The sequence below is a fragment of the Polypterus senegalus genome, chromosome 12, assembly GCF_016835505.1.
Source record: "Polypterus senegalus isolate Bchr_013 chromosome 12, ASM1683550v1, whole genome shotgun sequence".
In the NCBI taxonomy this organism is placed as follows: Eukaryota; Metazoa; Chordata; class Cladistia; order Polypteriformes; family Polypteridae; genus Polypterus; species Polypterus senegalus.
The window spans coordinates 100,462,077-100,489,533 of NC_053165.1; the positions used below are offsets into that span (position 1 = coordinate 100,462,077).

Genomic DNA, 27,457 nt, shown 5'->3' on the forward strand with positions numbered 1-27,457 from the left:
CTTGCATGAGTCGAGTTCTGGCATGTAGGAAGTGAGGAGGAACTGGGTGGAGAGGAGATTATAGTTTTAAGGTAAAGTCTGTGATGATGCGGGTTCGCTGCATGCTCCCATCTCACTTCCAGAAGCCCTTAAACCCGTCACTGTCGGTAATGTTACCGATGAGCACGACAGTGAGGCACAACAATGGAGCAATCGGATGGTGCAAAAAGTGCCAAGTGCTTTTATTAAAATCAAGAAAACAACAATCAAAAACAAAGTCCAAATTAAATAAAGTGAAGTGCTTTCAGAAACCTTCAATAAATAAATGATCCCATAAAAACAGAGGTTAAAATCCAATATCAAAAAGTCTTCCTTAAATACGAGATTAAAACAATGCTTGAAGCAGTCTCTTTAAAAACAAGCCCGGTGCCTTCTTGCGCTCTCTCTCTCGCTACACAGGGAATACACAGGAAGAGACTGAACACGTGCGGAAATCATCGGCGCGTACGAACTGGAAGGGAAACTGGCTTGTTTGTCACCCGAGTGGGTGGTCGTGAATAGATGCAAAAGTTTGGCAAACTTTTTGGTCGTAACCCGATCTGTACTGGTCCAAGACGTTTGTGACCCGAGGTTCCACTGTATGCTGAGCCTGCTGCTGCTTTGGTTTTACTTACTCGTCATGTTTTTCCTGGTTCAATAATGGCACATTCCTAAAAGAAATATAAATGTCAAGTGCTATTTAATCTTTGCTCCTTTAGTGTTTGGATTAGCAAGCCAACCCCAAGCCTGAAGAGTTGACAACTGTCCCTGAAATAACAGCAAGCAATCTTTCATCTGGAACTTTATAAAATGAGAAAAGACATCATGTAGTGGAAAAAAGCAGCAACAGTCATGCCAGCTGAGGAAAATATCTGCAGCTGATGATAGAAACATTCTCAGTGCAGGACATGGGCGAAGATGCTAATGTCTACTATTTGTAGGAGATTTCAACCGCTAAATTATGCAGGGCAAATCACAAGATGCAAGAACACCTTCTTCATTCGGCTGCTCCTGTTAGTGGTCACTACAGCGGATCATCTTCTTCCATATCTTCCTGTCCTCTTCATCATTCTCTGTCACACTCACCACATTCATAAACCTTTGCTTAGGCCTTTCTCTTTTCCTTCATGCCTGGCAGCTCTATCCATAACATCCTTTTCCCAATATATCTAACATCTCTCCTCTGCACATGTCCAAAGAAACGCAATCTCGCCTCTCTGACTTTGTCTCCGAACTGTCTAACTTGAGCCGACCCTCTAATGTCCTCATTTCTAATCCTGTCCATCCTCATCACACCCAATGCAAATCTTAGCATCTTTAACTCTGCCACCTCCAGCTCTGTCTCCTGCTTTCTGGTCAGTGCCACCGTCTCCAGCCCATATAACATAGCTGGTCTCACTACCGTCCTGTAGACCTTCCGTTTCACTCTTACTGATATATCAGAGCACCATTAGCACCAAAAACAGACAAACTGAACATAAACTGAAAGATATGCCAAAAACAAAACTTAGCCATCTACTTCACATGAGAAGTAAAGGTGACACATTCATCTTTAACAGAGAAGCACGGGGGAAACTTACAGTAAGAAGAAAACACAAATATGCTCACTGCCTTTCAAAAAAAAAAGGAAGAATCTAAAATCAGAAACTGCTCTAAAACAAACAGCAACTGTGATTAAGGCTGAAGAACGCCTCAACAGGACCTCAAGGAGGACACGGTAATATGGTTACCACATGGAATGGGTTTTCCAATGAAATACTACATGTCAATACTCTTATGTTAATTTGTCCAAATAGGTACGAGGTGTGGCAGAAAAGTAATGAGACTGATTTTTTATTTACCAAAGTTTTTATTTTTTTCAAACATCAATGTTATCCCCTTCAATGTAGTTCCCTTGGGCAGCTACACACCGATGGAGACGTTGTTCCCACTGTTGGTAGCAGCGCTGGAAGTCTTCAACCGGTATGGTCTTCAGCATGTCCGTTACACTCTTTTGGATGTTTTCCAAAGTCCCGAAATGACGTCCTTTGAGGACATTTTTCAGTTTAGGAAAAAGTCACACGGACTGAGGTCAGGTGAATAAGGGGGCTGGGGAACCACAGGAATGCCTTTTGAGGTCAAAAATTCTGTTATGGAGAGGGCAGTTTTTCGGCACCATTTTGGCACCGACCTTTTGCATGTGCAAATTTTCAGTCAAAATTTGATGAACGGTAAATCTGTTCAAATTTAATTGTTCACTCAACATTCTTATTGTTAAACGACAGTCTGATCTCACAAGAGTGTTCACACGTTCGATGTTTTCATTGGTTTTCGAAGTTGAAGTCCTCCCTGAACGGTGTTCATCTTCAACGTGTTTTCTGCCTTCCAAAAATGATTTGTGCCAGCGAAAAACTTGAGCTCGGGATAAAGAATGTTCCCCATAGGCCTGTTTTAACTTTTCAAACGTCACACTTGCCGTTTAATGGCACAACGTTGCTCCAAATTCCGCTGTTCCATTTTGTGTGACGCACAACCAAAAACACAACTTCGTTAATAGCACTCACAAAAATCACGTAGTTAACGGAAGGAGTTGAAACTCGCACTGAGCTATGGGAGGGCACTGATACACGTGCTCTATCAAGGACAACAGCGCAGCGTTGCCAGATCACTTGCAGTGTTGCCAGTCTCATTACTTTTCTGCCACACCTCGTATGCTTGCCTTATACATGGGAATATACAGTACAGGCCAAAAGTTTGGACACACCTCATCATTCAATGTGTTTTCTTTATTTTCATGACCATTTACATTGGTAGATTCTCACTGAAGGCATCAAAACTATGAATGAACACATGTGGAGTTATGTACTTAACAAAAAAAAGCTGAAATAACTGAAAACATGTTTTATATTCTAGTTTCTTCAAAATAGCCACCCTTTGCTCTGATTACTGCTTTGCACACTCTTGGCATTCTCTCGATGAGCTGCAACAGGTAGTCAGTCACCTGAAATAATTTTTTTTTTCTCTTTCTGTTAAGTACATAACTCCACATGTGTTCATTCATAGTTTTGATGCCTTCAGTGAGAATCTACCAATGTAAATGGTCATGAGAATAAAGAAAACACATTGAATGAGGAGGTGTGTCCAAACTTTTGGCCTGTACTGTACATGAAGTGATACTATTAGAAATCAAAGATCACATAACTCAGTTGCTTGAAAGTACACTGAATGTATGGAATGCACAGTGTGCCACCAATGAGGAAGTGGAAACAATATATATTTATATATATAATTTAAATATATGTATCTCATCAACATCGACTTGCTAACGATAGATATACCTCATTTTGCACTACACTGGGTTCAAGTGCTCGGCTGATGCGACAGCCCAAAACAGGAGTGCATGGAGTCGTTGAGTGGGCAATGCTTTCCAGCTTGTTGAACATCTGAGACTCTGTGCCCCCTGCCCAAACTCGTTGTGCAATTATATCCCACTGCCAATGTCGCGAGCTACAAAAGAGACAAACAACAAAACAAATATACCAAAATGCAATGAGTTTAAATACAGAAAAGAACCTCCATCAGTCTTTTAAGATACTATCTTACTTTCAGTTTCCTCAAAATTATTGTTATTTCCATTGTTCAGTTTGGTAACATTAGATTAGAATTTTAGTGGTGCAGCATTTAAATAAATGAGGCAGTCATGTACTCTCTGTAGACCTCCACAATAAAATCGTTCTGAGGCAAAATATCAAGGCAAGGGTATAAAGCCATTCCCAGGAAAACTTCCAAGTCCTTAGGTGTCAATAATTGAGAAATGGAAGAAGTTTGGAACCACTGGGACTCTTCGTAGACTTGGCCATCTGGCAAATCTGAGTAACTGGGCAAGAAGGGCCTTGGTCTAGGAGGGGATTAAGAATCCTGTCAGAGTTTAAGACGTCCTCTGCAATCAGAAAATCTTTTAATCATTCAGTCTCGCTCACTTTGTTACATTTGTTTCCTTAGCCTTCTGATGTATTAAATTACTGCTCTCTTTACCATTTCATTTTTGTTGTAATGTTTCTTTCTTTCCTTCTTAATCTAATTTAGTATTAACGCCCGATACATTCAGTTCATGGGATGGGAGTTGGTGTCTAATCTGGATTGACTGTATGTAAGGAAGCAGCTACTCCTAAACAAAGCAGCAGTCCACTGCAGGTCCCCCTCCTGCATACACTAACAGTAAGCTCTTTTTCTAACCACATGCCCATTCAATGGAGTACTCGGAGTAAAACCCTTGCATACAAAGCCAATCCCAAACTACTGCGTCTAGGAGGCCGCACTGCTGAATATTCCAATCCCATTCTACTGCACCACTAAACCCCACGGCCAAGTGTAGTACGAGACGGTTACTTTTTTCCTGCCACCTTCTTTATCTTCTTCACGTCCTCAAGGGATACTGTGTCATCATCATCTCTTTCTATAGGAATATTAAGCTCCTTCACCAGCCACTCGCCCTCTTCAGATAACCTGTACCTGTAAACAGATATGACCATGAGTAAGAGGAGGATTTAGTTTAATTTACCCTAATTTATTTATTTCTTGCATTTCTTTTGTACAGTTTGATCTCAACTATGATTATTTGGAACTAAAACAATTCAGAACAGATGTGTTTCCACTACAGAAGTTATATAAAAATATTTGTTTCTTAATACAAAAAGAAAATGTTTAACTTGCCAAACAACAGATTATCAGTCCAAATGTAAGAGGCTTAATATAAAATGAAGGTTTGGCCTTGAGATGGAAGAATTATGGAAAGAACACAAACTGGTAGCATTTAAGGCAGCAATTGGTCAGCGGAAAGAAATTCTAAAATTGCATTTTTTGGACAAGGTGGCTCCAAGATTATAGTCTAATAAAATAATCTCTGCTTCTCTCTGCTCTTAATTTAAAAACCTGCACATATTATATGTGTCTTGAAACATTACTGCACATGACCAGCCATGATCACATTATGTGAGAATCATAAACCTATGGCACAGGGTCCTGGTTGCCTAATTTGGTTTTCATTCATTTCTCGGCATAATAGACCGCTATGTACAGGAGTAAGCAGGTTCAAACAAAGATATCACTAAACATTGATACGGAGATTAAAATATTCATGTGATACGATTGACTTTTCTCCGCAATACAAACCTTCGTACTCCTTTGGTAATGGCATACATCTGCTTTGCTTTGCTTGCTCCTTCTGACGGAGTGAGACGATGATTAAACTGCATAAGCAGGCGCTCTGCAAAAGGTTGCCCGGCTCCATAAATCCGGCCATAGTTGAATATTTTTGCTTGCTCACGGCTTATCCCAACTGCCGCAGCTGTACGGCTATGAAGGTCGGTCCCTTGGCTTTTCTTTCCTTGCAGGGTCATCCATCCAAATGCTGTACAGCCTGGAGAGTAAAGTAGTTTTGTTATAATGCAGGAACTCCTGGTATAGGATTTTTTTTTATTAGTCTTTTTCACTGCTAACCTGTATCCCTCTTACACTGCATTTTTCCCCCTTTTATTAACTCTTTCGGGGCTGATGTCGACTTTTGTCAAAAGGAGGAGTTGATGGTAATTGACTGTAAAACTGTGACAAAACCAACTGTTATGTTTTAGTTGGACTCTCGTTGCTTGAAGAAAAGTGAGATTCATTGCTTTGACCAAGATTTCTTGCGCTCATGTGAGTAGCAAGGCACAAACAACAGCAAAAATGGCACTGACAGCTGGCGAGAAATCAAAATGATTACATAAAGCAAACTACTGTGTGGATGATGTTCTGCCCATTATCTCTGAACTGGACTATGACTTGTCGGACTCTGATTTTGATACAAGTGACTGAAAACGAATGTGAGGTTCCAGCTTCAGTTGACTGGTCCCCAGCTAGTCGTGGTGCTGAACGGGTTCATGTAGCTGATACGCCTACAGCAGTGTTCACCAGGGAGGAGTGCCACTTAATGATAAGAGGTAGAAACTAGATTGCAATGCCCTGCCACCATGATCGCTGCTGCTGCTGCCTCAGCTACGTGAAGACAGCCTGACAGCAAGCCTGCCGCACATTCTTGTCAAAATGGCTGCCACAGCATGCAGCAACAGACGTTTTATCTTGACTTCTGTGTGAAACTATTGCTTTTCAGAAAGTGTTTTTTGAAAAAATATTCAGCCCTCAAAGAGTTAAGAAGGTAATATACACATAAATACTCACTAATGCAACACATGAAATATGCCTATGCTACAAATTTCTCAATGATTTTATATTTAGAACTGTACAATGTGCACAGAGAAAAATGTAGAGTCACTGCACAAATCAAAGTAAATGCTTTGCTTCTTAAATCTCCTTTAGTACTTGGGTGTTGTACGTGTTAGCCATTATGAATGCAGTGAGAAGTCCAGCAAAATGAAACCTTTTATTGGCTAAATGAAAAGATTACAATTTGCAAGCTTTCAAGGCAACTCTAATGTAATTGATTACATCTTGCCTGAAGAAAGGGCCCGAGTTGCGTCGAAAGCTTGCAAATTGTAATCGTTTTAGTTAGCCAATAAAAGGTGTCATTTTGCTGGACTTCTCACTACATCTTCTTTGATAATTTAACAAGAAAAACTAATAAAATATGGCTGAAGTGTGACCCGACATTTGCGCACCGACAAAATAGCACCGATAAAATCGCGAAAGTTTCATTAAATATGAATTACTAGTTTAAAGCGTATATAATAATGTTTATTTTAGAAGTCAATATTATGAGACGCGGCATGCCATCAGCACGGCACGCAGATAGTCCTTAAGATCACGCCCTGCATGTGTAGGAAGAATTGCAGCAAAGACGTCCCACGATTTTGTTGGCGCGCATTTGTCAAAAACCAGTTAGCGGGTTTGTCGGCGCTCATTTGTCCATCGCGGTTTTGTCGGTGAACTGGCTGAAGGGGCCACACAATGTCTATCCTGTGATAGTGCAAGGTACCAATAAATTACGCGAGTACCTACTAATAATAAAAATGACAGTGAAGCATGGTTAGCAAAATGGAGGCCTGCTGCATACTACTAGACAAATTTTCACCCCCAAAGCAAATTTATAAAATATATATACAATGTATTTTTTACATAGTATATATAAAGTATATCATTTTTATGTCATGTGATTTACAAAATAAAATTTTGATTAAAAAAATTATTTTGAGAAGAATTTCCGTTTTTTCAGTGATTCTGGTCACGAATGCTGCAACAATTCAGTTTCTAGGCTTGTCAAATTCATCTCTTGAGCTCAGTGGTTCACTACCTGCTTTTGTGTATGTGCACTTTAACCTAGTAATATCAGCATCAGGCTTGGTGCAGTTTTGTTCCATGCCTACCTTCAGATGCAGTGAGATTCAAGAAAAAAAAAACAAAATCATAAAAGCTCAAAATAATAAAACCACAGAATGATTTGTTCTACCATAATCACCTTCCATTTGGGATGGCATCAGCCATATTTCAGAGGCCTCTGGATCAGATACTGTAAATTGTTCTATTGAATAAGCAAAGGGCCAGAGACAAGAAGGCCAGCTCTATCCAATGTCACTCCACTGGCACTATTTCTAGGTTTTATTTATTACTATGCCCGATTCATGCCTAGTCCAGTGAACATTTTGAATTCCTTTCTGTAATGCCACATTCAATGGACACTTTAGTGTTAGTCGGAAAATTTAGCATCTGCATTTAGAAAGGTTAAAGCACTGCATATGTTGCGCAACGCATTGACTCACTACGATCCTCAACTTAGCATTTGATTGCCATGTATTATAGGATGGATGGATACTTTATTAATCCCAAGGGGAAATTCACATAATCCAGCAACAGCATACTGAAAAAAAACAATATTAATAAGAGTAATAAAAATGCAGGTAAAAACAGACAATAACTTTGTATAATGTTAACGTTTACCCCCCCCCAAGGGTAGAATTGAAGAGTCACATAGTGTAGGTGAGGAACGATCTCCTCAGTCTGTCAGTGGAGCAGGACGGTGACAGAAGTCTGTCTCTGAAGCTGCTCCTCTGTCTGGAGATGATCCTGTTCAGTGGATGCAGTGGATTCTCCATGATTGACAGGAGCCTGCTCAGCGTTCGTTGCTCTGCCACGGATGTCAACCTGTCAAGCTCCGTGCCTACAATAGAGCCTGCTTTCATCACCAGTTTGTCCAGGCGAGAGACGTCCTTCTTCTTTATGCTGCCTCCCCAGCACACCACCGCATACAAAAGGGCGCTCACCACAACCTTCTGATAGAACATCTTCAGCATCTTATTGCAGATGTTGAAGGACGCCAGCCTTCTAAGGAAGTAGAGTCGGCTCTGACCTTTCTTACTCAGAGCATCAGTATTGGCAGTCCAGTCCAATTTATCATCCAGCTGCACTCCCAGGTATTTATAGGTCTTCACCCTTTGCACTGTCACCTCTGATGATCACGGGGTCCATGAGGGGCCTGGGCCCCCTAAAATCCACCACCAGTTTATCACTGTATTGCATCATTATAGTCATTTCTCTTGCGCTACTTAATAAGAAAGAAGTTTGTCTTTCCCAGGCATCATCAGCCGCTTACTGTGATTTTTAACCCAGATCAGCAAGGAAACCTCAATAAAAGGATAAATGTCTGTTTGCTTGTCTGTCTATTTTTCCAGTTTCTATGTCTCTTTCATTTCAACAGATGGTGAATCACAAACATTTTTAGTAATAAAATGCATTGCATTCGTCATTCCAATAGATGCTGCATCACAAACATTAACACAACCTTTACAAATCCCATACCAAATGACATATAAAAGGGACATATGCACTGCGCATTGCAAACCTAACGCTGAGGTTTACGTTCATTACTTGGATTTCAACCCCTCTTAGATGGGAAGCACAGCTAGTGACATGTATATTTTGCTGTGGGAGATTCTATACTTGGGTGGCACAGTGGCGCAGTGGTAGCGCTGCTGCCTCGCAGTTAGGAGACCCGGGTTCGGTTCCCGGGTCCTCCCTGCGTGGAGTTTGCATGTTCTCCCCGTGTCTGTGTGGGTTTCCTCCGGCGCTCCGGTTTCCTTCCACAATCCAAAAACATGCAGGTTAGGTGGATTGGCGATTCTAAATTGGCCCTAGTGTGTGCTTGGTGTGTTTGTGTGTGTCCTGCGGTGGGTTGGAACCCTGCCCAGGATTGGTTCCTGCCTTGTGCCCTGTGTTGGCTGGGATTGACTCCAGCAGACCCCCGTGACCCTGTGTTCGGATTCAGCGGGTTAGAAAATGGATGGATGGATGGAGATTCTATACTTCATGTGATTTTTATTGTTGTTGGGGGAATGGGTTTGTTGTCCAGAATGGATACAGAGGAAGTGGTTGTTCAATGTGGACCTTCCTTTTAAACTGTGGATTTTGTGTTTTAGTGTGTTTTAGAGGAATGAAACGTCAAGCTGATCAACTTCTGTCTCAACAGAACCAGACAAAGCCTCAGGAGTTCCTGTCATCTATGCAAAATATTACACTATGTAAAATTCATGGATATTCAGTCAGTGTGTTTATAGAGTTAATACCAATTACGAATTCCATATCATCAGAACTGGCCACTTCCAAAAAAACTTTCTTTTGTCTAAAAATGATTTTTTTTTCAGAAAGATATAAAACAACATAAGTTAAGGATTAAACAAGCATCTAAACAACAAGAAATAAAACATACAATATGTGAGAGGATTACTTTAGTAAAAAAAACTACTAACTTACCATGCATGCCAGCAAAGTTTGCATCACCCAGGATGGCCGCAATCCACAGCTCCTGAGAATCAACATCGGCGCCAACAAGGTGGTAGCCAGGAGGAGCCTGAACCATAGCCTTGAGCTCACTACCAACTCGATCTCTCTAAAATGGCAATTATGTTACTTATGAAGGTTTATTTTGCTTGAACAGTTTTATATAAAAATAACAAAGCTTTTCAATAATAAAGTGACAGATTGCCACAGATGGCTGGGATGCTTCTTCATTCTATCAACCGGGGGAGCAAGCCTGGTCTGGACAGTACCTCCCCCAGAACACTAGATGGCAGCCCCCCTAGGCTGCATCGGGGCCAGGGGCGTGGGGTTTTGGAACTCAAGCCTGTTGGGGTCTGTGGCCACCACCAGGGGGCGCTGCAGTGGTTCCTGAGCCCATGTGGAAGGTTCTTCCGACACACCTGGAAGTGTAGCCGGAAATGGGTCATCAAACACTTGGAGCACTGAAGGGTGGGCTATAAAAGGAGCCAGCAGCCACCACTCCGGGACCCAGAGTCGAGAGGAGGGAGACGAAGCTTGCCAGGAGAAGTGGTGGAGGAGAGAGAGAGAGAGAGAAGGAAAAAGAATTGTGTTTTGGTGCTTCTGTTTGGACTGTGTTGCTGTGCTTGTGGGAGACGGGGAAGACATTTCCCACAAGGGGGAGTTTTGTGTGGTTTGAACTTGTGTCCATAGTCTGTCTGTGTCCAAGCTGGCCTTTACACTGTCAAGAAGACTCAATTTAACAAATAACTACTACATTATTAGTTTATTTTCATTCCTTTTTTAAATTTTTGACCTATCATTAAATACTGTGCCACAGTGTCCCAGAGTTTATCCTGACTGGGACCGGGGCGCACCAAGAAACGTCTTTAGTGCATCTTTAGTATATGGGAGGAAGTCATATGAACAATACAGGAAAAATCACGTTCATTAAAGAAGTAGACAGACCCACTACTCTGAAAGGCTAAATAGATGAAATGCATTCTAGTTTAAACAGACAAGACTGTGCGTGGACGAAAACCAGTTTTTCAGAAACTTCTAGACATCAACAAAGTTGATTTACTTTGTTTCTTCCAGAGAGAGTCCACCATTATTTTGGGATATTGGCATTTAATACAGACATGTGTGTTCAAAGATGGAAAACAGGAATAACATTATTGCAGCCAAGCTAATAGCTATACAATGTGAACATATACTTTTAAAAACAACCTAGACACGTGGAGCACCTTAGTTATTTAATAAATAACTTGCTAAGTCAATGATGAGCTCTAATGTTCTTAAAAATTATTTTTAATAAAGAAATGTTTAGGGCAAGCTTAATAGCTGTGTGATTTCAAGGGGTTATATAGTAAGAAGCAGTAAGTAGATTTACTAAATTAATTCTAGTTCAGCATCTTAGGTATTAAGAAATGCAGCCTAAAACAAAATCGCTATGTGATGCCCCAGTGCCTGTTCCAGGTATCAGTAGTCAAGTACCAAGAGCAACCATGACATGTGAGGAGGCAGACAAGAATTGAAGACTTGCTCAAAACTATGCAGACATTTAGAAGAATGGATCCACATGGATGCTACCACATCTTGTATTCTTCCATCTTCAACAAGCTCTTTTGGCCTCTCTCTGTCTCGTGTGCTCCACTGCTCAGCAGACTCTATCAGGGCCACAACATCGAACCTCTGCAAAAGCCCTTGGTTATGCTCTCTTTAATTAGGTTAACGCTGTCTCTGCCATGGATACTTCTCCGACAAGTGATTGCTCCTCTCTGACCTTAACAAAAACTTCTTCCCTAGTTAAACTAACACGCTCCCTTTTAGTCATCTCTCTTTATAGTTGGTGCCCAGTAATTACTTTATTAAGCCATTCACATGCCCATCTCTCACCTGTGTGAGTTAAGCTGTCAGGTTGTGCATACAGTTAATTAAAACCTTTAAATACATTAATAAATCAATCTCTGGACTTGCCTCACCACATTTTAAAAGCTCTGAAACCTCAGGCTCAGAAAAAAAGCCCTGGAAGTTCTAAAAACAAACAAACAAACAAAAAAAAGCCTTTACAACTTCAATGTAAAAGTTAAAAAAAACAAACCCTCTTACTCTTGCATTACTAGCAGTCAGCCAAGTAGGTTCAACAGCTCTTCGTGTCACTGTGCCAGCTGTGATAACCTGCGGTAAGATGGCACCACACTGAGTCTCTTCATCAAACTCTACATGTCTGAAAGTACACAGAAGATTTGAAATATTGAAAACTTAAGCCTTAATATGGAAAACATTCATCTGCATTAAAAGACCATTATCATTAGTATAGGACAATTAAAAAGATAAAATATTTTCTCCCATAAAGAAAGAGCAAAATGGTTTGCCACACATTAATCAGATAATAAGAGATTTCTTTGCTAAAGGAGAAGTCGGACTTGTGGTCTAATTTCTGGCAGGGGTTCAGTATAAAATAAAATAAACGTGACGATAAGGACTGAATCATAATTCAAAAGAAACCCACAATGAAAACAAATAAGAATGCACACAAGAGCTAAAAATATCCAAAAGTCAGGATACATGGACTGCAATGACAGCATCTTAAACAATCTCTGCATTACGGCGTTATTTGCCACTTCGACGCCAGACGCGTGATAGCAACCGTCTTAACTACCAGCAAACAAACTGGTCACAATCATCAAAAACAATACAGAATACCTACTTGAACAACAAAAATAAAAAAGTAATGTAAAGGAAAAGTATTAACAACAGAAAAAAACATACAAAATGCTAAAATACTTTTGTTTAACACAGCGCTGGAAATAGCAATTTGTTGCATATCGATTAGACTTGCAAGTAAGAATTTCACTTTACTTAGTTTATGTGACAATATTACCATTACTACTACCACCAAGGTTCATGACATGAGCCGGTTATGCCAGTTGCAAAAGAAAATCACTTGCTTTTTTTATTTCTAGCCGACCCAAAACAAGAGACTGATTTGCTATTAAAACCAAAGGGCTTAACTGTTATCGTAGTCGGACAAAAGAGTAGTTTATGTTCTAACTGGAGCCAAAACACTAAGAAAGAGAATCGAGACAAGAAAAGTGAACCATAACTAGGATAACCTAAATCACTAAACCACACTTGGTCACAGGTCAAACTGGTAATCTTGGTCACAGGGCCATAGGTGCTGTACTGGAACTTATACAGCAAGCTAATGTAACACGAATCATGGTGCATCTTGGGAGGCAGCCCTTAGCAATCAGATAACCTGTTAGTAACTCATCCTCCACCCACAGAGATTTGAAAATGGTGGTGTGACACGCTTAAAAATTATATTCAAAAAAAAAAAAAAAAATCTAAAAACTTTCTTAGGCAATGATATAAAATTAAAACACTTATTCAGCTTTCAAAACATTAAAAACTAAAGAACTGAGAAAAAAAGAAATCTTTAAAGGAAAAAAAACATTTTCTAACAAGCCAAAACAGGTTTTCCAGTTATTAACACCGCCTTGTGAAACCTTACACAAAGCATTTGCAAAAGTAGGGTTCTAAAGTCAGGCAGTCTTCTTTAAATATGCAGATAGCATCAGATAAAATGAATTAAATGAAAACGGATTTTTTTTTTTCTCTAATGGTGACCTAGTCCATTCTATCCATTTTATAATCAGCCTTACTTTTAAATTTTCTTTTTTGAATTATAGTTATTTGTCTTAAAGCAGTAATGGCGAACTTTGGTTCTGCTGGCATGTCACGCCCACTAAACAAATGAGAAAATTCTTTACATATTCATTTATTTAAAAAAAAAACAAAAAAAAAATTCAGCCCACTCATGTGTGGTGCTATGTATTATAAAAGGAAAATCAGTGACTTACAATGGAGAATATTATATGTGCATTGATAACCCTGCTTTTAATAGTAATTTTGAATTGAACTGAAAAACTATGAAACCCATTGTATTTGATTTGACATCAATAAATTGCTTTTTTGTTGCTGAGGTTTAATAGACAAGTCTGAAATTGAAAGTAGGTACTTTGTGCACTTCAAGCCCAAACAAGCAGCACTAACTTCATCCGTCAGTCGGTTTCTTTTGTCCGTTTTAATGCTGTTTAATGAATAAGGTCTCGCAAAAATAAAATGCTGAAAATAAGAAAGTTTTAGGGGGGATTAACATGGACAGCTGAAAGAAATGTAAAACAGCACACATTTAAAAATGCAGACTACTTGCCCTTTGCAGAAGTGTAACCATGGAGAGAAAACAATGTCAGCACTGCCCTTTGCAGACTCTATGGAGACAGTATACCGGAATAGTCTTTGAGGTTAATAACTTCCTTACCTCTGCGGGAATGTTATTTAGGGAAGCTCTAAAATGCACAATGAAAAAAAAATATGTGAAAATATCACAAATGTAGTATGTTCGGGATATGTACAAGATAAGGGTTATCCCATACTTTTTTTTTCATTGTGCGGTTCAGACCTTCCATACTTTTTAAACTGGCTCCTAGCAAAAAAATAATTCAATGTGCTTCAAACGAGCAACGAATGTAAATGCAGATTTCACACAAATGCTGATAGTGCGCTCTTTTTGGAGACTGCAGTTGCAGGTATCGCACTTGCACCATGAAAATGAGCTTCTAGTGCAGCAGTTGGAAGTCAACTGAACTGTGCAGCTGCCATGATGACAAAAGATGTGCTGATACAGAGGGTGAGAATCAATTTTAAGCTCTGGGTGGTGCAGGGTCTTATATTTTTCTTATTTCTTATATTTATGTTCATTGAGTTGTGTTTTGATGAACACTGGTGTGTCACCCAAAATGTTATGGTGTGTTGCCTTTGACACACATAAGTTGAAGATATTTATTCACATACATACTGTATACGCATTTACCACGTGACATTGGGTTCTAAAGTCAATTCCTTTCTATCTCTCCATTATAAAAAAATATTGGGAGGGAGATGAGACGTAATCTTCTCAGAAGACAATCTGAAGTCCCGCTAGACTACTTACAAAACAAATTCTCGGACAGACACTAACCTCCCGCGAAACAAAGAAGTGAAATAAGAGGCCAGCTGCTGTACAGGCTTTTAAATGAACGATGAGCAGCACGACATGCAGACCATGCAGCACGGCACTAGCAGCCCATGGGTGGGGGGAGATAACTCATTCGCTATAGCTTTATTACTGGCAAATATCAAGAACGAAAAAATAAATGAAATGAAAATAACAATCTCTTTAAATTGTATACCCGGATAACAAAACACCAGGGGCTGGTGAGCGAAGCGAGCAGGTGGCAGAGCCCCCTAATAAATTAAAAGAAAATATCTTGACCGTACTGGCGCTTTTACATTGCAGTCTATGGGGCATGGAGGACAATTTTAAATACTTATTAAATATGTCCATTTTTCAAGACTTGTTAAGTATTGACCTGCATCTTGTGATTACACACACTAATGGAGAAAGTTTATATATGTAATTTCCGAACAGAAAAACACCAATATTATGAGTGTGCAAATTACATCGCCCTGTGTAGCAACCTTTCACCCATGGGACCATAAAAATATTTTGTTATAACAGAAATTCTGTTATAATGAATAAGGAGAAAATACATATACTGTTGTGACCGGGGTCGCTGGTGACTTGCCATCTCTAACGGCAGTTGTGCAAGGACAACTCCATAGCTGCTCTTTTGCGTCTGGTAAACAGTAAACCAAGGACAAAGTAATTGGTTTACCTCTGCAGGATAAGGCTAAACACACATGATGTTAAGAACATTTAACACCAGGCTTTGTCCTGCTCTTCCTCACACTCTCCTGGTCTGTCACAGTGGTGTTTCTGAGCCACTGGTGGTGTTCTAATCCGAAGATGGGAGCTAAAGCAGGACAGTTGTCCCTGTGTCACAACTCCTATCTCGTGTGCTTGAGTACTTAAGTACCAGCTCCTATTCTGAATGATGTCTTGAGACTGTGCCTGCTTTCTCCATACAGTAATAAAGTACCTGTATTTTCCTTGGAAACCTGGACTCACTGACCTGTCCCTTATTAAACTCTGTGACCCAAGCTTGACAATATCTGTATTAAAAATATTACTTCTTAAACAGCAAAAAATATTTTATTTTAAAATGAGATGTTAAATGTAACTTTTTTTGTAGAAATACAGGTATAAATACAGAATGAAAATAAGATGTTAGATGGAACTTTTTTCTTTCTTGAACATAAACTGATGCTGTTTCTAACTTTTTTTTGTTCATCTCAGTGAAAACTTTGAGAAGCTCTATGAAACCTAAACAGTATTCGCACACGACACAACTACTCATGTGGACGCTTGGTGGAGCACTGACTCAGAATTTGGCTCTGTGTAAGATGTCGTGCCTACACTCTGACAAGCCTCGCCAAGACTGCCCATGACTGTAAATTACACCACAGACTGTCGCTTTTGGTCTAACAGAAAAGAGACATGGTGAAAGTATAGGAGTAGCTTTAAGTATTTTTTGCATCACATTATCTTCTTCTATGGCCATTTTTGATTGAAAAATATGTTAATTACACTGAAGTTTACATTTCATTAAAATGAAATCCGTTAAACATGATGCTGTATAAACACTTGTCTGGGCCATTTGTTATTCTGAAAATTACATAACATTGGTATTCCTTATAACGGGATTTGACCTGTAAATGTAAATTTGTAATTACAAAATTTAAAAAAGCAGTGGGTTAATAAAGAGTTGGAAAAAAAAAAGGCTGCAAAGGAAAAAAACAACTGTATGAGATTAACAACTCCAATGTGATTCATAGGGAGTATGAGAACATGAGGGCAACTATTAAGAAAAATATTAGGGAGGCTAAAGGCAGTTAGATATGAATATAGCAAATAACGCAAAAGATGACCCAAAGAGATTCTTTCAGTATTTTAGTAGAAAGAGAACAGTCAAGGAAGAGATGAAGAAAAAATAGACAGTGAAACAGCAGATGGTCTAAAGTCACATTTTTCAGAGGTCATCACATGTAAGGAAGTTGATAACCTCACAGTGGTAAATGAGATTATTAAGAAGGTACTGTGTGATTTAAAAATTGCAGAGAAGAAGTACTGTTTAGATTACATAGGTTGAAATCAAACAAACAACCAGGACCAAGTAATTTTTAATTTTTAGTTGTTAAGGAGGTTTATATATATATATATATATATATATATATATATATATATATATATATATATATATATATAAACCTTTGGCACATATTTTAAGAAGTCACTGCACACTGGGGAAATTCCAAAAGGACTGGAAAAAGGCAAATATCATCCTGTTATATATAAAAGATAATCGGGCAGATCCTAGCACCTATTGCCAGATAAATTAAAGGAAGGAATAAAGGAAAGACTGAGCAACACATGATATGAAAAAGAGTTTTACTGAACAATCAGCATGGGTTCAGAAGAGGGTGATCATGATTTAGCAACATGCTGGAAGTGTGTGAGTAAGAAACAAAAGGATATGATCAAAGTGGATATTATTTATCTTGACTTTCAGAAAACATTTGATGAGGTACCACATGAGAGTTTGGGTGCAAAATTGACTTTAGACACAAGAAGTAGAAGTTTATGATGTGAGGGACCCTATCAACCAGATAAACAAACTTGGGCTGGGAGAACTTTGCAACTGACTTCAGCTCTGTCAGCTCGCCAAAGGGTTAATGAATCCTACATAAATTTGAAAACTTGATTAGTCAAATTAGGGGTGGGCAGTCTTTCCAAAAAATCATATCACGATCCTTTTGACATAAAATCACGATCCACAATCTGAATTGCAATCCATCTTTTCAATGTGGCATACACTTAAAGAGAATATCCAGACTCAAACTCATCAAAACCTAAATAACACTTTAATTTAAATATCAAACAAGTTGAATTCAATTGGTCTCTCGTTCGCTAGCTAAGCGGAGTTAAGGAAGCTGGCGAGTGAGGGAGGAAAGCTCCTCTCCTTGGTCCATTGCGAATCTCTGGGATTCGCACAAGTAAATCGGCACCACAAGTGAACTATGATTCTTAGCACGATGAGGGAAATTGCAAAATCAGCCGGAATGTTCGAGCAAATTATAGAAAAAAAAAAACCTGATCTAAATCCTTTAAGTAGTTCTGTCGTTCGCTAGCTAAGCGGAGGTAAGGTACACGCCACAAGGCTGCAATGTGAGTGAGGAGGGTCCCACCCCCCTCCCCTCTGCCTGCTGCATCTCACTTGGATTCGCACAAATAAATCGGTACTGCAAGCAAACTATGATACATAGTGCAATGAGAGAAGTCACAAAATCAACTGTAACGTTCAAGCAAATCATAGAAAAAAACTCAATCTAAATCCGTTAAGTAGTTCTCTTGTGAAAAGCGGACAGACAGACATTAGATTTTATATATTATATATTAATAAACCTTCAAAATAATGTGCAGTTAAAGTCTCAACAGCATTCTCAGCATTTCTGGAGCTTAGTAGAGTCAGATAACTACAGTATAAGAATCTTCACCAAGCAGCTCTGAAAATGTCTGCTTTGTTTGGGTCTCCATACCTATGTGAGTCTGACATGAATGTCATGAAATCAAAGTTCAGAAGAAGACTGACAGACGAACATTTAAATGACTCCATAAGAGTGAACCCTATGTGGCTCCACTCCACCATACACTTCTCTTGTTGACTCCATGCAGTGCCAGTCATCTGACTAACTGAAAAACACATCACACATGCAACTGGACATGTAAATAAAGTGACACAGTGACACGGAACAAAATGACAAATGAATAAGGAATATCTGTGTATTATCTGTGAATTGCATTGCTTTGTTTTGACAGCATTCATGTTTTAATTCAACAATGTGAGATACACTAGAAAATGCATAAAGACAAACAAAATGCACTTGCAGATGAACTAAAAATTTTTTGTGATGTTTTAATGCAAAATGTGATTTGTGGACACCAACATGTTGTAAATGCTCGGGCAAAGCAAGCTTATTCAGTTTGTGTGGTTTGAAATAAGCTATGAGAATAAACATTAGAAACATGAGGAGCTCTCTGCCATTTTCATTTTGTAGCAGTAGCTCTCAGAGGAAAGAAGGTTGGAGAACCCTTCCTTACACATACCTGCAATACAGAGAGAGTCTGACAAAGAGTTCTTACTTTTTAACATTTGCAGGAAGCTCCCCTTTCCTCAGCCACACAACCATCTGAGAGCTGAAATTAAAAATATATTAATATAGTAAATATTTTGCTATCAGATTTGTCCTAATAAACGTTAACAGCTGTACTAGACCAGTGCATTAACCTTTACACCCCTTTTGTCCAATATTTCTTTACAGTTACTTATTTAAAAGGAGTTACTTGTAAACTTAAAAGTCTCAAGAAAACTAGAACATAAATCATCCAAGAAGTTGTACAGAATTTGCAAAAACAAGCAGAACTGTCAAGACTTTAAAATTATTTTTGAAACAACAATAAAGTCCTTTTAAGGAAAACGTAATGTATTGGCAAATCCACTCAAAAAAGTACCTGACTCGCTTGTGTGCATTTCTCCAAAAAGAAATCATCTTGTTAATCTCGAGAGCCCTAGTGGCGTCTGTCCCACCAAGGCCAGCCTGCAGAGTGCCATCTTCCATCTTAGACAGAAAGTCTTTTGCAAAAGGGCTACCCACATTATTGGCATTACCATCCTGTTTCACCAAAAACAAAATTAGACATCTGTGTTGTAATTTATAACAACTAATTAAAAAATCTGAAAAATAGTGACAGCCTTACCTTATGAGGAAGCTTAAAAAACCAACATCCAGGGATATTAACATCATTGTATGGCCCATTGCCTTGATGATAAGATGGATGACTTTCAGTGCAACAATCCTCAGTAGATAAAATCTTGTCATATAAAATTAAAAAGAAAAATTACACAGCACAGCATTAGATAATTTTTTAATTTTTTCCCCACAAATAAAATTCATATCTTTGCTTGCTACCTTTAGACTCAAATGGGTTCCCACTTTTTTATACTGTATTATAAGCCAACAATTTAAATATAATAATGAAGTATCCATCCATCCATCCATTAGTAATATTTAAATAATTTAACAGATTAACAGTAAAGAATCTATTTCATGCAACTGAAGCAAATTAAGTTTACACAATTTGGTGTCTTTTTAACAAAAACATCAATTTCCAAAGCATTTTGTCTTCAAAAAGTACATTTCTTGCAACGCTAATCACGGCGCCATCCCCACAGCATATATATTTAATTTTACAGAAAAAAATGCAGCACAAGGTTAGAAATTCAAGATCTGAGCTTCTAAAAATAATAAAAGTCAGTGTTATGACTCCTTAATTGATATAAATATTCAATTGACTCTTAATGATTATATCTTTAAATGTAATATTTGAAGTTCAGCAAAGAAGTTAACAAAACCTTTGTTCCACTACACTATCATTTGAATGGTATTTTGAAATGCAAGTATTAGTACCGTGTAGTGTATGCATTTTTAATTGCAGTGTATGGAGAGGGAATGCATTTTGTTATGAACACCTAACGAAATGTTTTGCATTTTTAACACAGATGGCACCGCTTTTTAACTGGGTTTCTTCTGTTAGCTAATTCAAAAGACACAATTAAATCCAAGTGCTTATAGAGGTTACAGGGTAAGAATAAGACGAGCACAGCTGAAAAACATATTCCTGGAGAAAGAAACATATTAATGTAAACCTAGAAATGTCACTGGTTTTAACTTTATGTTTACCGTATTATTAATTGGTATTTCCTCCTTTCTTTAATTTTTGACAATGAAAATGCATAAAATCATTATGAACTGCTACTGTATAAATAAGGAAATTTATATTTTAACAGCAAAAAACTGTAGTGCAGTTAATGATTTAAAATTATTAAAACCTATAAGTGCATGTATATTGGTATCCAGCAGTGTTTGATTGCTAATGTCAATGAATTGATTGTGTGAAGAAAAAAAAAATATATATATATATTATATATATATAATATACATTTTATTATATAGTACACAGAGAGAAAGAGAGACACACACACACACAGATAAAGAAATGGTGAAAACTACTTTTATAAATTAAGCTTTGCTTCAGAAACAAAAATTGAACAATATGACAGCTTGTAATAATTAATGGGAAGCATTTTTATTTTCTGTTATGCCATATAAATTATATATACATATTTTTGTACATATTTTATTCTTATGTATTTTGAGGAAAGATTATTTTTTGGTCTCTGAACAATAAGCCTACAGAATTTAATTTTGTTAATAAAAAATGAACAGTTAACACCTGCAGTCTATAATTTAATTGTAAAAATACACTTTAATATAGGACACAACGCTTCTATGCACCTGGTTATAAAAGAGCTTAGTGTAAATTATTGTAAAAGTAGAAAGGAAAAAAAAATGTCTGTATCAGAATCTGCCAATCAAGTAACTTAATAATCGTTGATCGCTATTGGCCTTAATAAAAACCTGATCAGAGCATCTCTATTATTCAGTTTTGTTTTTTTTTTTTGTTCCGTGAGAGAAATCTAATGTGTCTTGGGCTTGAACAAAGTCAGGCTGGATGTGAAAGACAGCTGACGGGTGATTGTCAGTGAGAGAGGATCTGTATTTGGATTTGTTAAACCTCACTGAGAATGTTTGTTCAAATATGTTGGTAAATCCAAAGAGAACCAACTTCTTCTGAACATGCTTCCTCAGGTGTGGAAAGCTATAGTCTTTGAGAGAAGAATAAAAATCAAGCAGTGATATTGACTTAAAATGCTCTGGCAGTAGTGTATCAGACTACAGGTCAATGAGTTCGGGCCAAACATCACTGGGTGCATTACCCAAAATGCAAGTGAAGGGAGAAGAAATCATGTGCATTTCACTCTCAGCTGTTTTGAAGTTGTCAAACTCACCATGCAGTGGCTTCTTTCATTGTTTATACGTGGACAACGCATCTTTATGTATAAAACAATGCAAAGATACCATCTTCTGTTCTGGATTCATTTTAGTCACTCTAACTTGCATCTGCTTCAAAAGGCCCAGCTTGTCTAAGCATTCATTTACCTCCATGAACAAATTGCTCCCTGTTCTCGTCCCTTTCATTGACCGCATTGCTACCAACTCGTAATCTCAAAGTCTTTCATTACTCCACGTACAAAGATGAGCAACAAGGCTGTGTCACAGATATCACCGTTCTCATCCACAGCCAAGGTGATAGTCAAAATTGTCCGCTTTGTTTTGCAGCTGAAGCTCCAAATTTCCTGCAATGTCCTTGAACCTTCTTGTTAAGGTTTGCCTGGAGAGGCCACATTCTGAAATGTTTCTTTTATCTCATGGCACATTAATGCTGCAGAGTCCATCAAACACTCTGATAAAGTCCCTATTACAGAATCACAAAGTTGGTCTTGATGGCTCCATTCCTGGATGCATAAAGCTTGGTAAAAAGTCCTTGTTGCTTTGGCAAGTGAGCTAGCAAAGCTTTAGATGTCTGTACCCGCTTTGCATCAGTCAAGTTCTTGTATTTCTTTGCATTTTTAGTCTTGTAATGTTGATTCAAACTGTAACCCTTAAACACAGTGACCTGTTCTCCACCAACTAAGCAAATAAACGGCTTTACCTTTGACTTCAGTAAATAAATACTCAGAAGTCCATGTTTTGATAAAAACATTACATTATCAATCTTTCCTTTTTTTTCTTTTTATATAAAGTGAGTAGACAATTCTGGAGGCTTACAGCTAACTCACATTTCTCGTAAGTGTCTGTTCACCAACCTCTTACGGTGAAGGTGCATACGCTTGCATACAAACCCACATGAATGTACAGTACAGTATGTAAAAAAAGTTATCTTCAAAATAAAAACAAAACAGCTGTACTATGAGCATGATCGGCAATTATTATGTTTAATTCCTAAATTTCCCTTGACCTCTTGCAGGCCTGCCAGGGACAGCCAAAGGGCCAGATGTGGCCCAAGGGCTGTACAATGTCCTGGTCTACTTTAGTGCAACTCTCAATATACTATGCACAAAAAGCACACACTATAAAATGGTAAATTTAACATTAAAAATAACCCAAACTAATATTTTTTTGCTGTGAAATATTTTTATTTTTTATTTTACAAAGTTATCATATGTTTGTTGTAACCCTACTCGATATATAAGCTTGGCTAACATTAATTATTAAAAAGTTCTGGAGAGAAAGAGGTCTGTAATTTTAGCTTTTGCATTAGTAACTGTAAATGAATCATAAGTTTGTTATTAAGGTAGGTACTGCTGTATCTTGACTTCATATAAATTAACACACAAACATTATGATCACTTCAAAATGGCAAAAGTTTCAATTTTAGGAAAAACATTTGAGCAATATGCTTATAACAACTACTGAATATATATGTAACAGTAGAATATGTCTGTTTATCATGAAAAACTGTGCTATCACTGCACAAAAGAACATATCACTGATGCTCTACAGAAAAAAAAAATACCTACCATCATAATGAGAATAAAGTTTCTCCTGACACATCACTTTAAGTCAAAAATCCATCAAATACTCAGTGACAGTCAAGAATTTATTAAATATTACCAATACTATTACTAGTATCAATTCTGTTGTTGAACAATATTAGTATTAATACATGATTTTTCTAATCATAGTACATTAGAACAATACCAATCCTGACCACCTATAAAAACATGATGTTGTGTTTTTTTGATTTATTTGCAGAATTTTCCATTATACTTTGCAGCATCACCCAAAATGCTTAAAATAAGAACTATATTTTTTTAAAATTGAATAACTTCAAGAGGCCTCACGTATAAAACCTTGCTTAGATTCTATACGGAAATTTTGCTTCTGATTGAAATGCAAAAACAGCATGCGTACAAAAAAAAAAAAAGGATTTATAAAATCCCACACCAAGTTCCTTAATAAATCTCAAATCAACAAAAACTAAGCGTGTGTGCATGCGCTTTTAGTCACTCCCTATCACCTAACCTCAGTAACCATATATGGCTTAAAAATGTAGTTTATGAATATTTCTGACCTAACCACCCTAGAAATTTGGCAATGTACCTGAACAATGTCTTAACTTGCAGACCACTGGAAAACACAGAAAACAAAACTTCAGTAAATGTGAACTTAAGCTATTACTGAGATTAGGTGGAGTTTAAGAGGCTGCAAATCCCCTAATAAGTCAGATGCACTATATTACTAAATAAAAGACTCAACATTTCCTCAATTATTAAAAGCTACAGTTAATATAAATATGATAGTCAACAAATTAAGATCACAGTGACACCACTGTAGCACTGCTGTCTCATACTAAGGAATCTGGGCGTTGCACTCCATGTGTTCCATACATGGAGTTTGCACAAGGATCTGCATGGGATTGCTACTGTTCTTCCCATAGTCAAAAGAAATGCAGGTTAGGTGAACTGGTGATGCTAAATTGCTCCCTGATGTGTGTGTGGGTGTTCACCTGCAATGGGCTGGCAACCAGACCATGGGTTGTTCCGGCCCTCAACCATTGCTTACTGGGATGACTCGAGCTGTCCCTTGCCCTGGATAAGAGAGTTTAGAGGATGCACAGATCAATGAATAGTATAATCCGTCCTGCCCATAGCAGCTCTCATGTGCAAGTCACATAGCCTTACAACAGATTAGAGAATTACAGTGCATAATTTCTATTACAGGTTAGTTTATGGTTTCTGAATTAAGTTTTGAAAGGTTATTTCAATTTGAAATATTGGTCTTTTGAAAGCACTATATAAATGTAAATGATTAATATTACTGGAAGATAGTTTTTTTATCCAGCTTATATGACCATCTGATCTGATCATTGCTCTCATCTTTACAGAATTAGAATATGATAAGGACTTTGCCTTTCTAAAAACTCTCTATATATTTTATGTAAGCCTGTATGGATTAATTTTTTTGTTATTTTTTCATTATTATTCTTAACTTAATTTGATTTTCTTTTAAGAAAGTGCTTATTTTGCTACACATAAAACACACTGACAAATAACTTTAAAAAAAAATAATTTTCTTTAATTATTGTTAATGGCATTTGTGTCCTTGTGACTAACTTAAAAGCTGATTTAGATGTCCGTTCTCTTGGAGTTGTGTGTTGAATAGAGCCTATATTACAGAGAACAATATGCAGAAACAGGATTACTCCAACTTCCGGGGTTTTCTCATTAAAATGTATTAAAGTAACTGAAAATTTAGAAAATAAATGAATTTTTTTATATGAAACATCTTTCACTATACAGTATATCAGTCATAATCAAGTAATGAAGAGAAACGTATTCAGTGAAACATAACCAACATAAACAGCACAAACTCTTGCTTTTAAATGAAATCGGAATATTCCAAATTGGTAAGGCATGAAAATGAGTGTAGTATTACTAAAATGATTACAAAACAAAATAAATACTCTAACTGTAAACCCGTACCATTTTCTTAGTAAATAAATGAAGAGCAAAGACTTCAGGAGAGACAATAAATTACACCCAATATAAATATCACAACAATCAAAATACTCTATGGAAGGTCTTGTGTGTAACTCTTCAGGAGGAAATATCTGGAAAGAATACACCTACCTTTGCATTCTTCCTTTTAGTGTCTTTCTTCTCACTTTCATCTTCAACACTGCATTCCACAGCTTCAGACTGACTCAGTTCCTCCATCTAGTGGCCAGAAGAATAAAGATACCAAAAATTGCTTTCTCCTGCTTAGAAGCATTTCCCTTATGTTCCTTAAGAATATGATAACAAAAGGCAACATAAAGTACAGATCTCATACCTTCTGCCACAAGCCATCATCAGTCAGTAGAAACCCATTTAGTTGGGTGTGTAAACTCTCAGACTGATTCTTTTCTCTCAGACTAAGGTAATCATTATAGAGTGCTTCAATCACACTGAAAAACCAAGCAGAAAAGTGATACAAGGTGAAAAAATCTGTATATTTTGAAAGTATTTATTAGAAATTGCACAGAGCAAAGTGAAAAAATAAATCCCTAATGAATCAATGTTAACATATGAAATTAATGTAAAACAAATTAAATACTTTCACATTTTTAACTTAATGCCCATTTTGTTTCTTTATTGTATTATTGGAATTATTCACACTTTTCAATGCTAATAAAATTACTTCAAAAGTTTCAGAATAATCTAACTGATCAAATGAGGTTCAAATAATATAATCAACAAATAAAAATATTAAGGATTTTGGATTGCTTAAACTTGGTAAGCATCATCATACATGTTGTTTATATCAGAATCAGAAAACGATTAATCCCGAAGGAAATTACTTAATTACAACTTAACAACAGACAAGGGACATGTTACACTAAGAGCAAATATAATAAAATATAAAGTAATTTCCATGTTCAAGGCGCTTCACAGAGTATCAGAAAGAAACAGTAGGTGTATTTAACATTGAAAACAAATGTTTCCTGAATAGAACACTGAAACAGATAGATACAGGATACACAAAGCATTAAACAGAATAAAAGACAATAAACCAGAGTAAAACCCCAAGTTGTTTTTTAAAAGAATGCATTGAGTCTGCTGATCTGATTAATTTCGGGAGGTCATTCCAAAGTGTGGGTGCTATAGAGCTGAAGGCCCTGTCACCCATAGTGTGCCAGAATCAGAGAACCTCAGTGAGCAAACAGAAGCTCGATATTCTCTTTTTCTGAAGCATGCAAGTGTATTACTTATGCCACTTGATTATATCTTTGTAAAATAACAAAATAAGTTTACGTATAGTGAAAGAATACAAGCAATCGTAAGTGTGGCTTCTTTTAGGTATTATTGTCTAGCTGTCTAAAGAACAAAGACAGCAATTTACATGTGGGCGTCAACATTCAATAAAGCCAATAATGGCGCATAAGTGATGACTTTCTGAGATGAATCCATGACCCTGGCCACAGGGTGGAAGGCAAACAGCAAAGTGAAGTGCACAACCAAGGGGGAGCCCCCTGCCTTGTTGTGTAAAAGTAATAATGAATTGGGAAGAGGAGGAAGAAGACACTGACTAAACAGAGTACCGCCAGTAATTTGGTACCAGGGTGCTTAATGCTTACAAGCAAAAAGGAATGTAATTGTACTGTGTACATAAGGTAGAAAATCTGAAATAAACTGACTACACTATATATTGAAGCATTGCCTTGCATTTTTTAAAAAGGTCAGTGCCATTGCCCTCCTGCAAGCACATCATACATCGACATGTTGTTTACACACATAACAAATGGCAAGAAATGTGCTATAACCAAGCCATGATGAAACACAACAAAGTGCAGTTTTTTTCCTATAACGCATATGAAGTCTTTTTTTTCTTTTGCTCAAAAGAAGGTAGAAGGAGAACAACTGAAAATGCTATGCTTAAGTGAGTAAAAGTAATTAGTAACTTCATGTTTCCTGTTGGTAGACACTTATTCAAATACATTTTATGATGAAGCAGGTGTAACTTTAGTTTTGTGCCAATATGGCTTTGTGACTGAAGCAATTTTAAAAGAACTTTGTATGAATTACCTTTGAATCATTGCTATAAAATTACCAAATGCCGCTGTGTGTGCCGAGTTGCAGCAATCTGTGAGACTACAGAATTACTGTGTCCCTTGCTAAAATGCCCATGGCACTATTCCCCTACCACCCAGTGTACATGGGTAGAGCAGCTAATTATTCATAATAAAGAAGCATCTCTCTACCCATAC

General features: G+C 37.4%; 1 protein-coding gene across 8 annotated transcripts in view; it reads right to left on the bottom strand.

Annotated features, from left to right (window-relative positions):
- The window catches only part of polg (polymerase (DNA directed), gamma), a 77,671-nt gene that overhangs the window by 7,643 nt on the left and 42,571 nt on the right, over positions 1-27,457 (bottom strand). For all 8 annotated transcript variants that reach the window (XM_039773027.1, XM_039773026.1, XM_039773025.1 and 5 more), the window contains 10 exons: positions 25,543-25,657; positions 25,341-25,427; positions 19,505-19,618; positions 19,259-19,419; positions 18,890-18,943; positions 11,851-11,968; positions 9,736-9,871; positions 5,170-5,416; positions 4,387-4,509; positions 3,336-3,504 (listed from right to left, as the gene is read on the bottom strand). In XM_039773027.1, the coding sequence (XP_039628961.1) occupies positions 3,336-3,504; positions 4,387-4,509; positions 5,170-5,416; positions 9,736-9,871; positions 11,851-11,968; positions 18,890-18,943; positions 19,259-19,419; positions 19,505-19,618; positions 25,341-25,427; positions 25,543-25,657 (1,324 nt within the window). The remainder of the gene's footprint in view (positions 1-3,335; positions 3,505-4,386; positions 4,510-5,169; positions 5,417-9,735; positions 9,872-11,850; positions 11,969-18,889; positions 18,944-19,258; positions 19,420-19,504; positions 19,619-25,340; positions 25,428-25,542; positions 25,658-27,457) is intronic.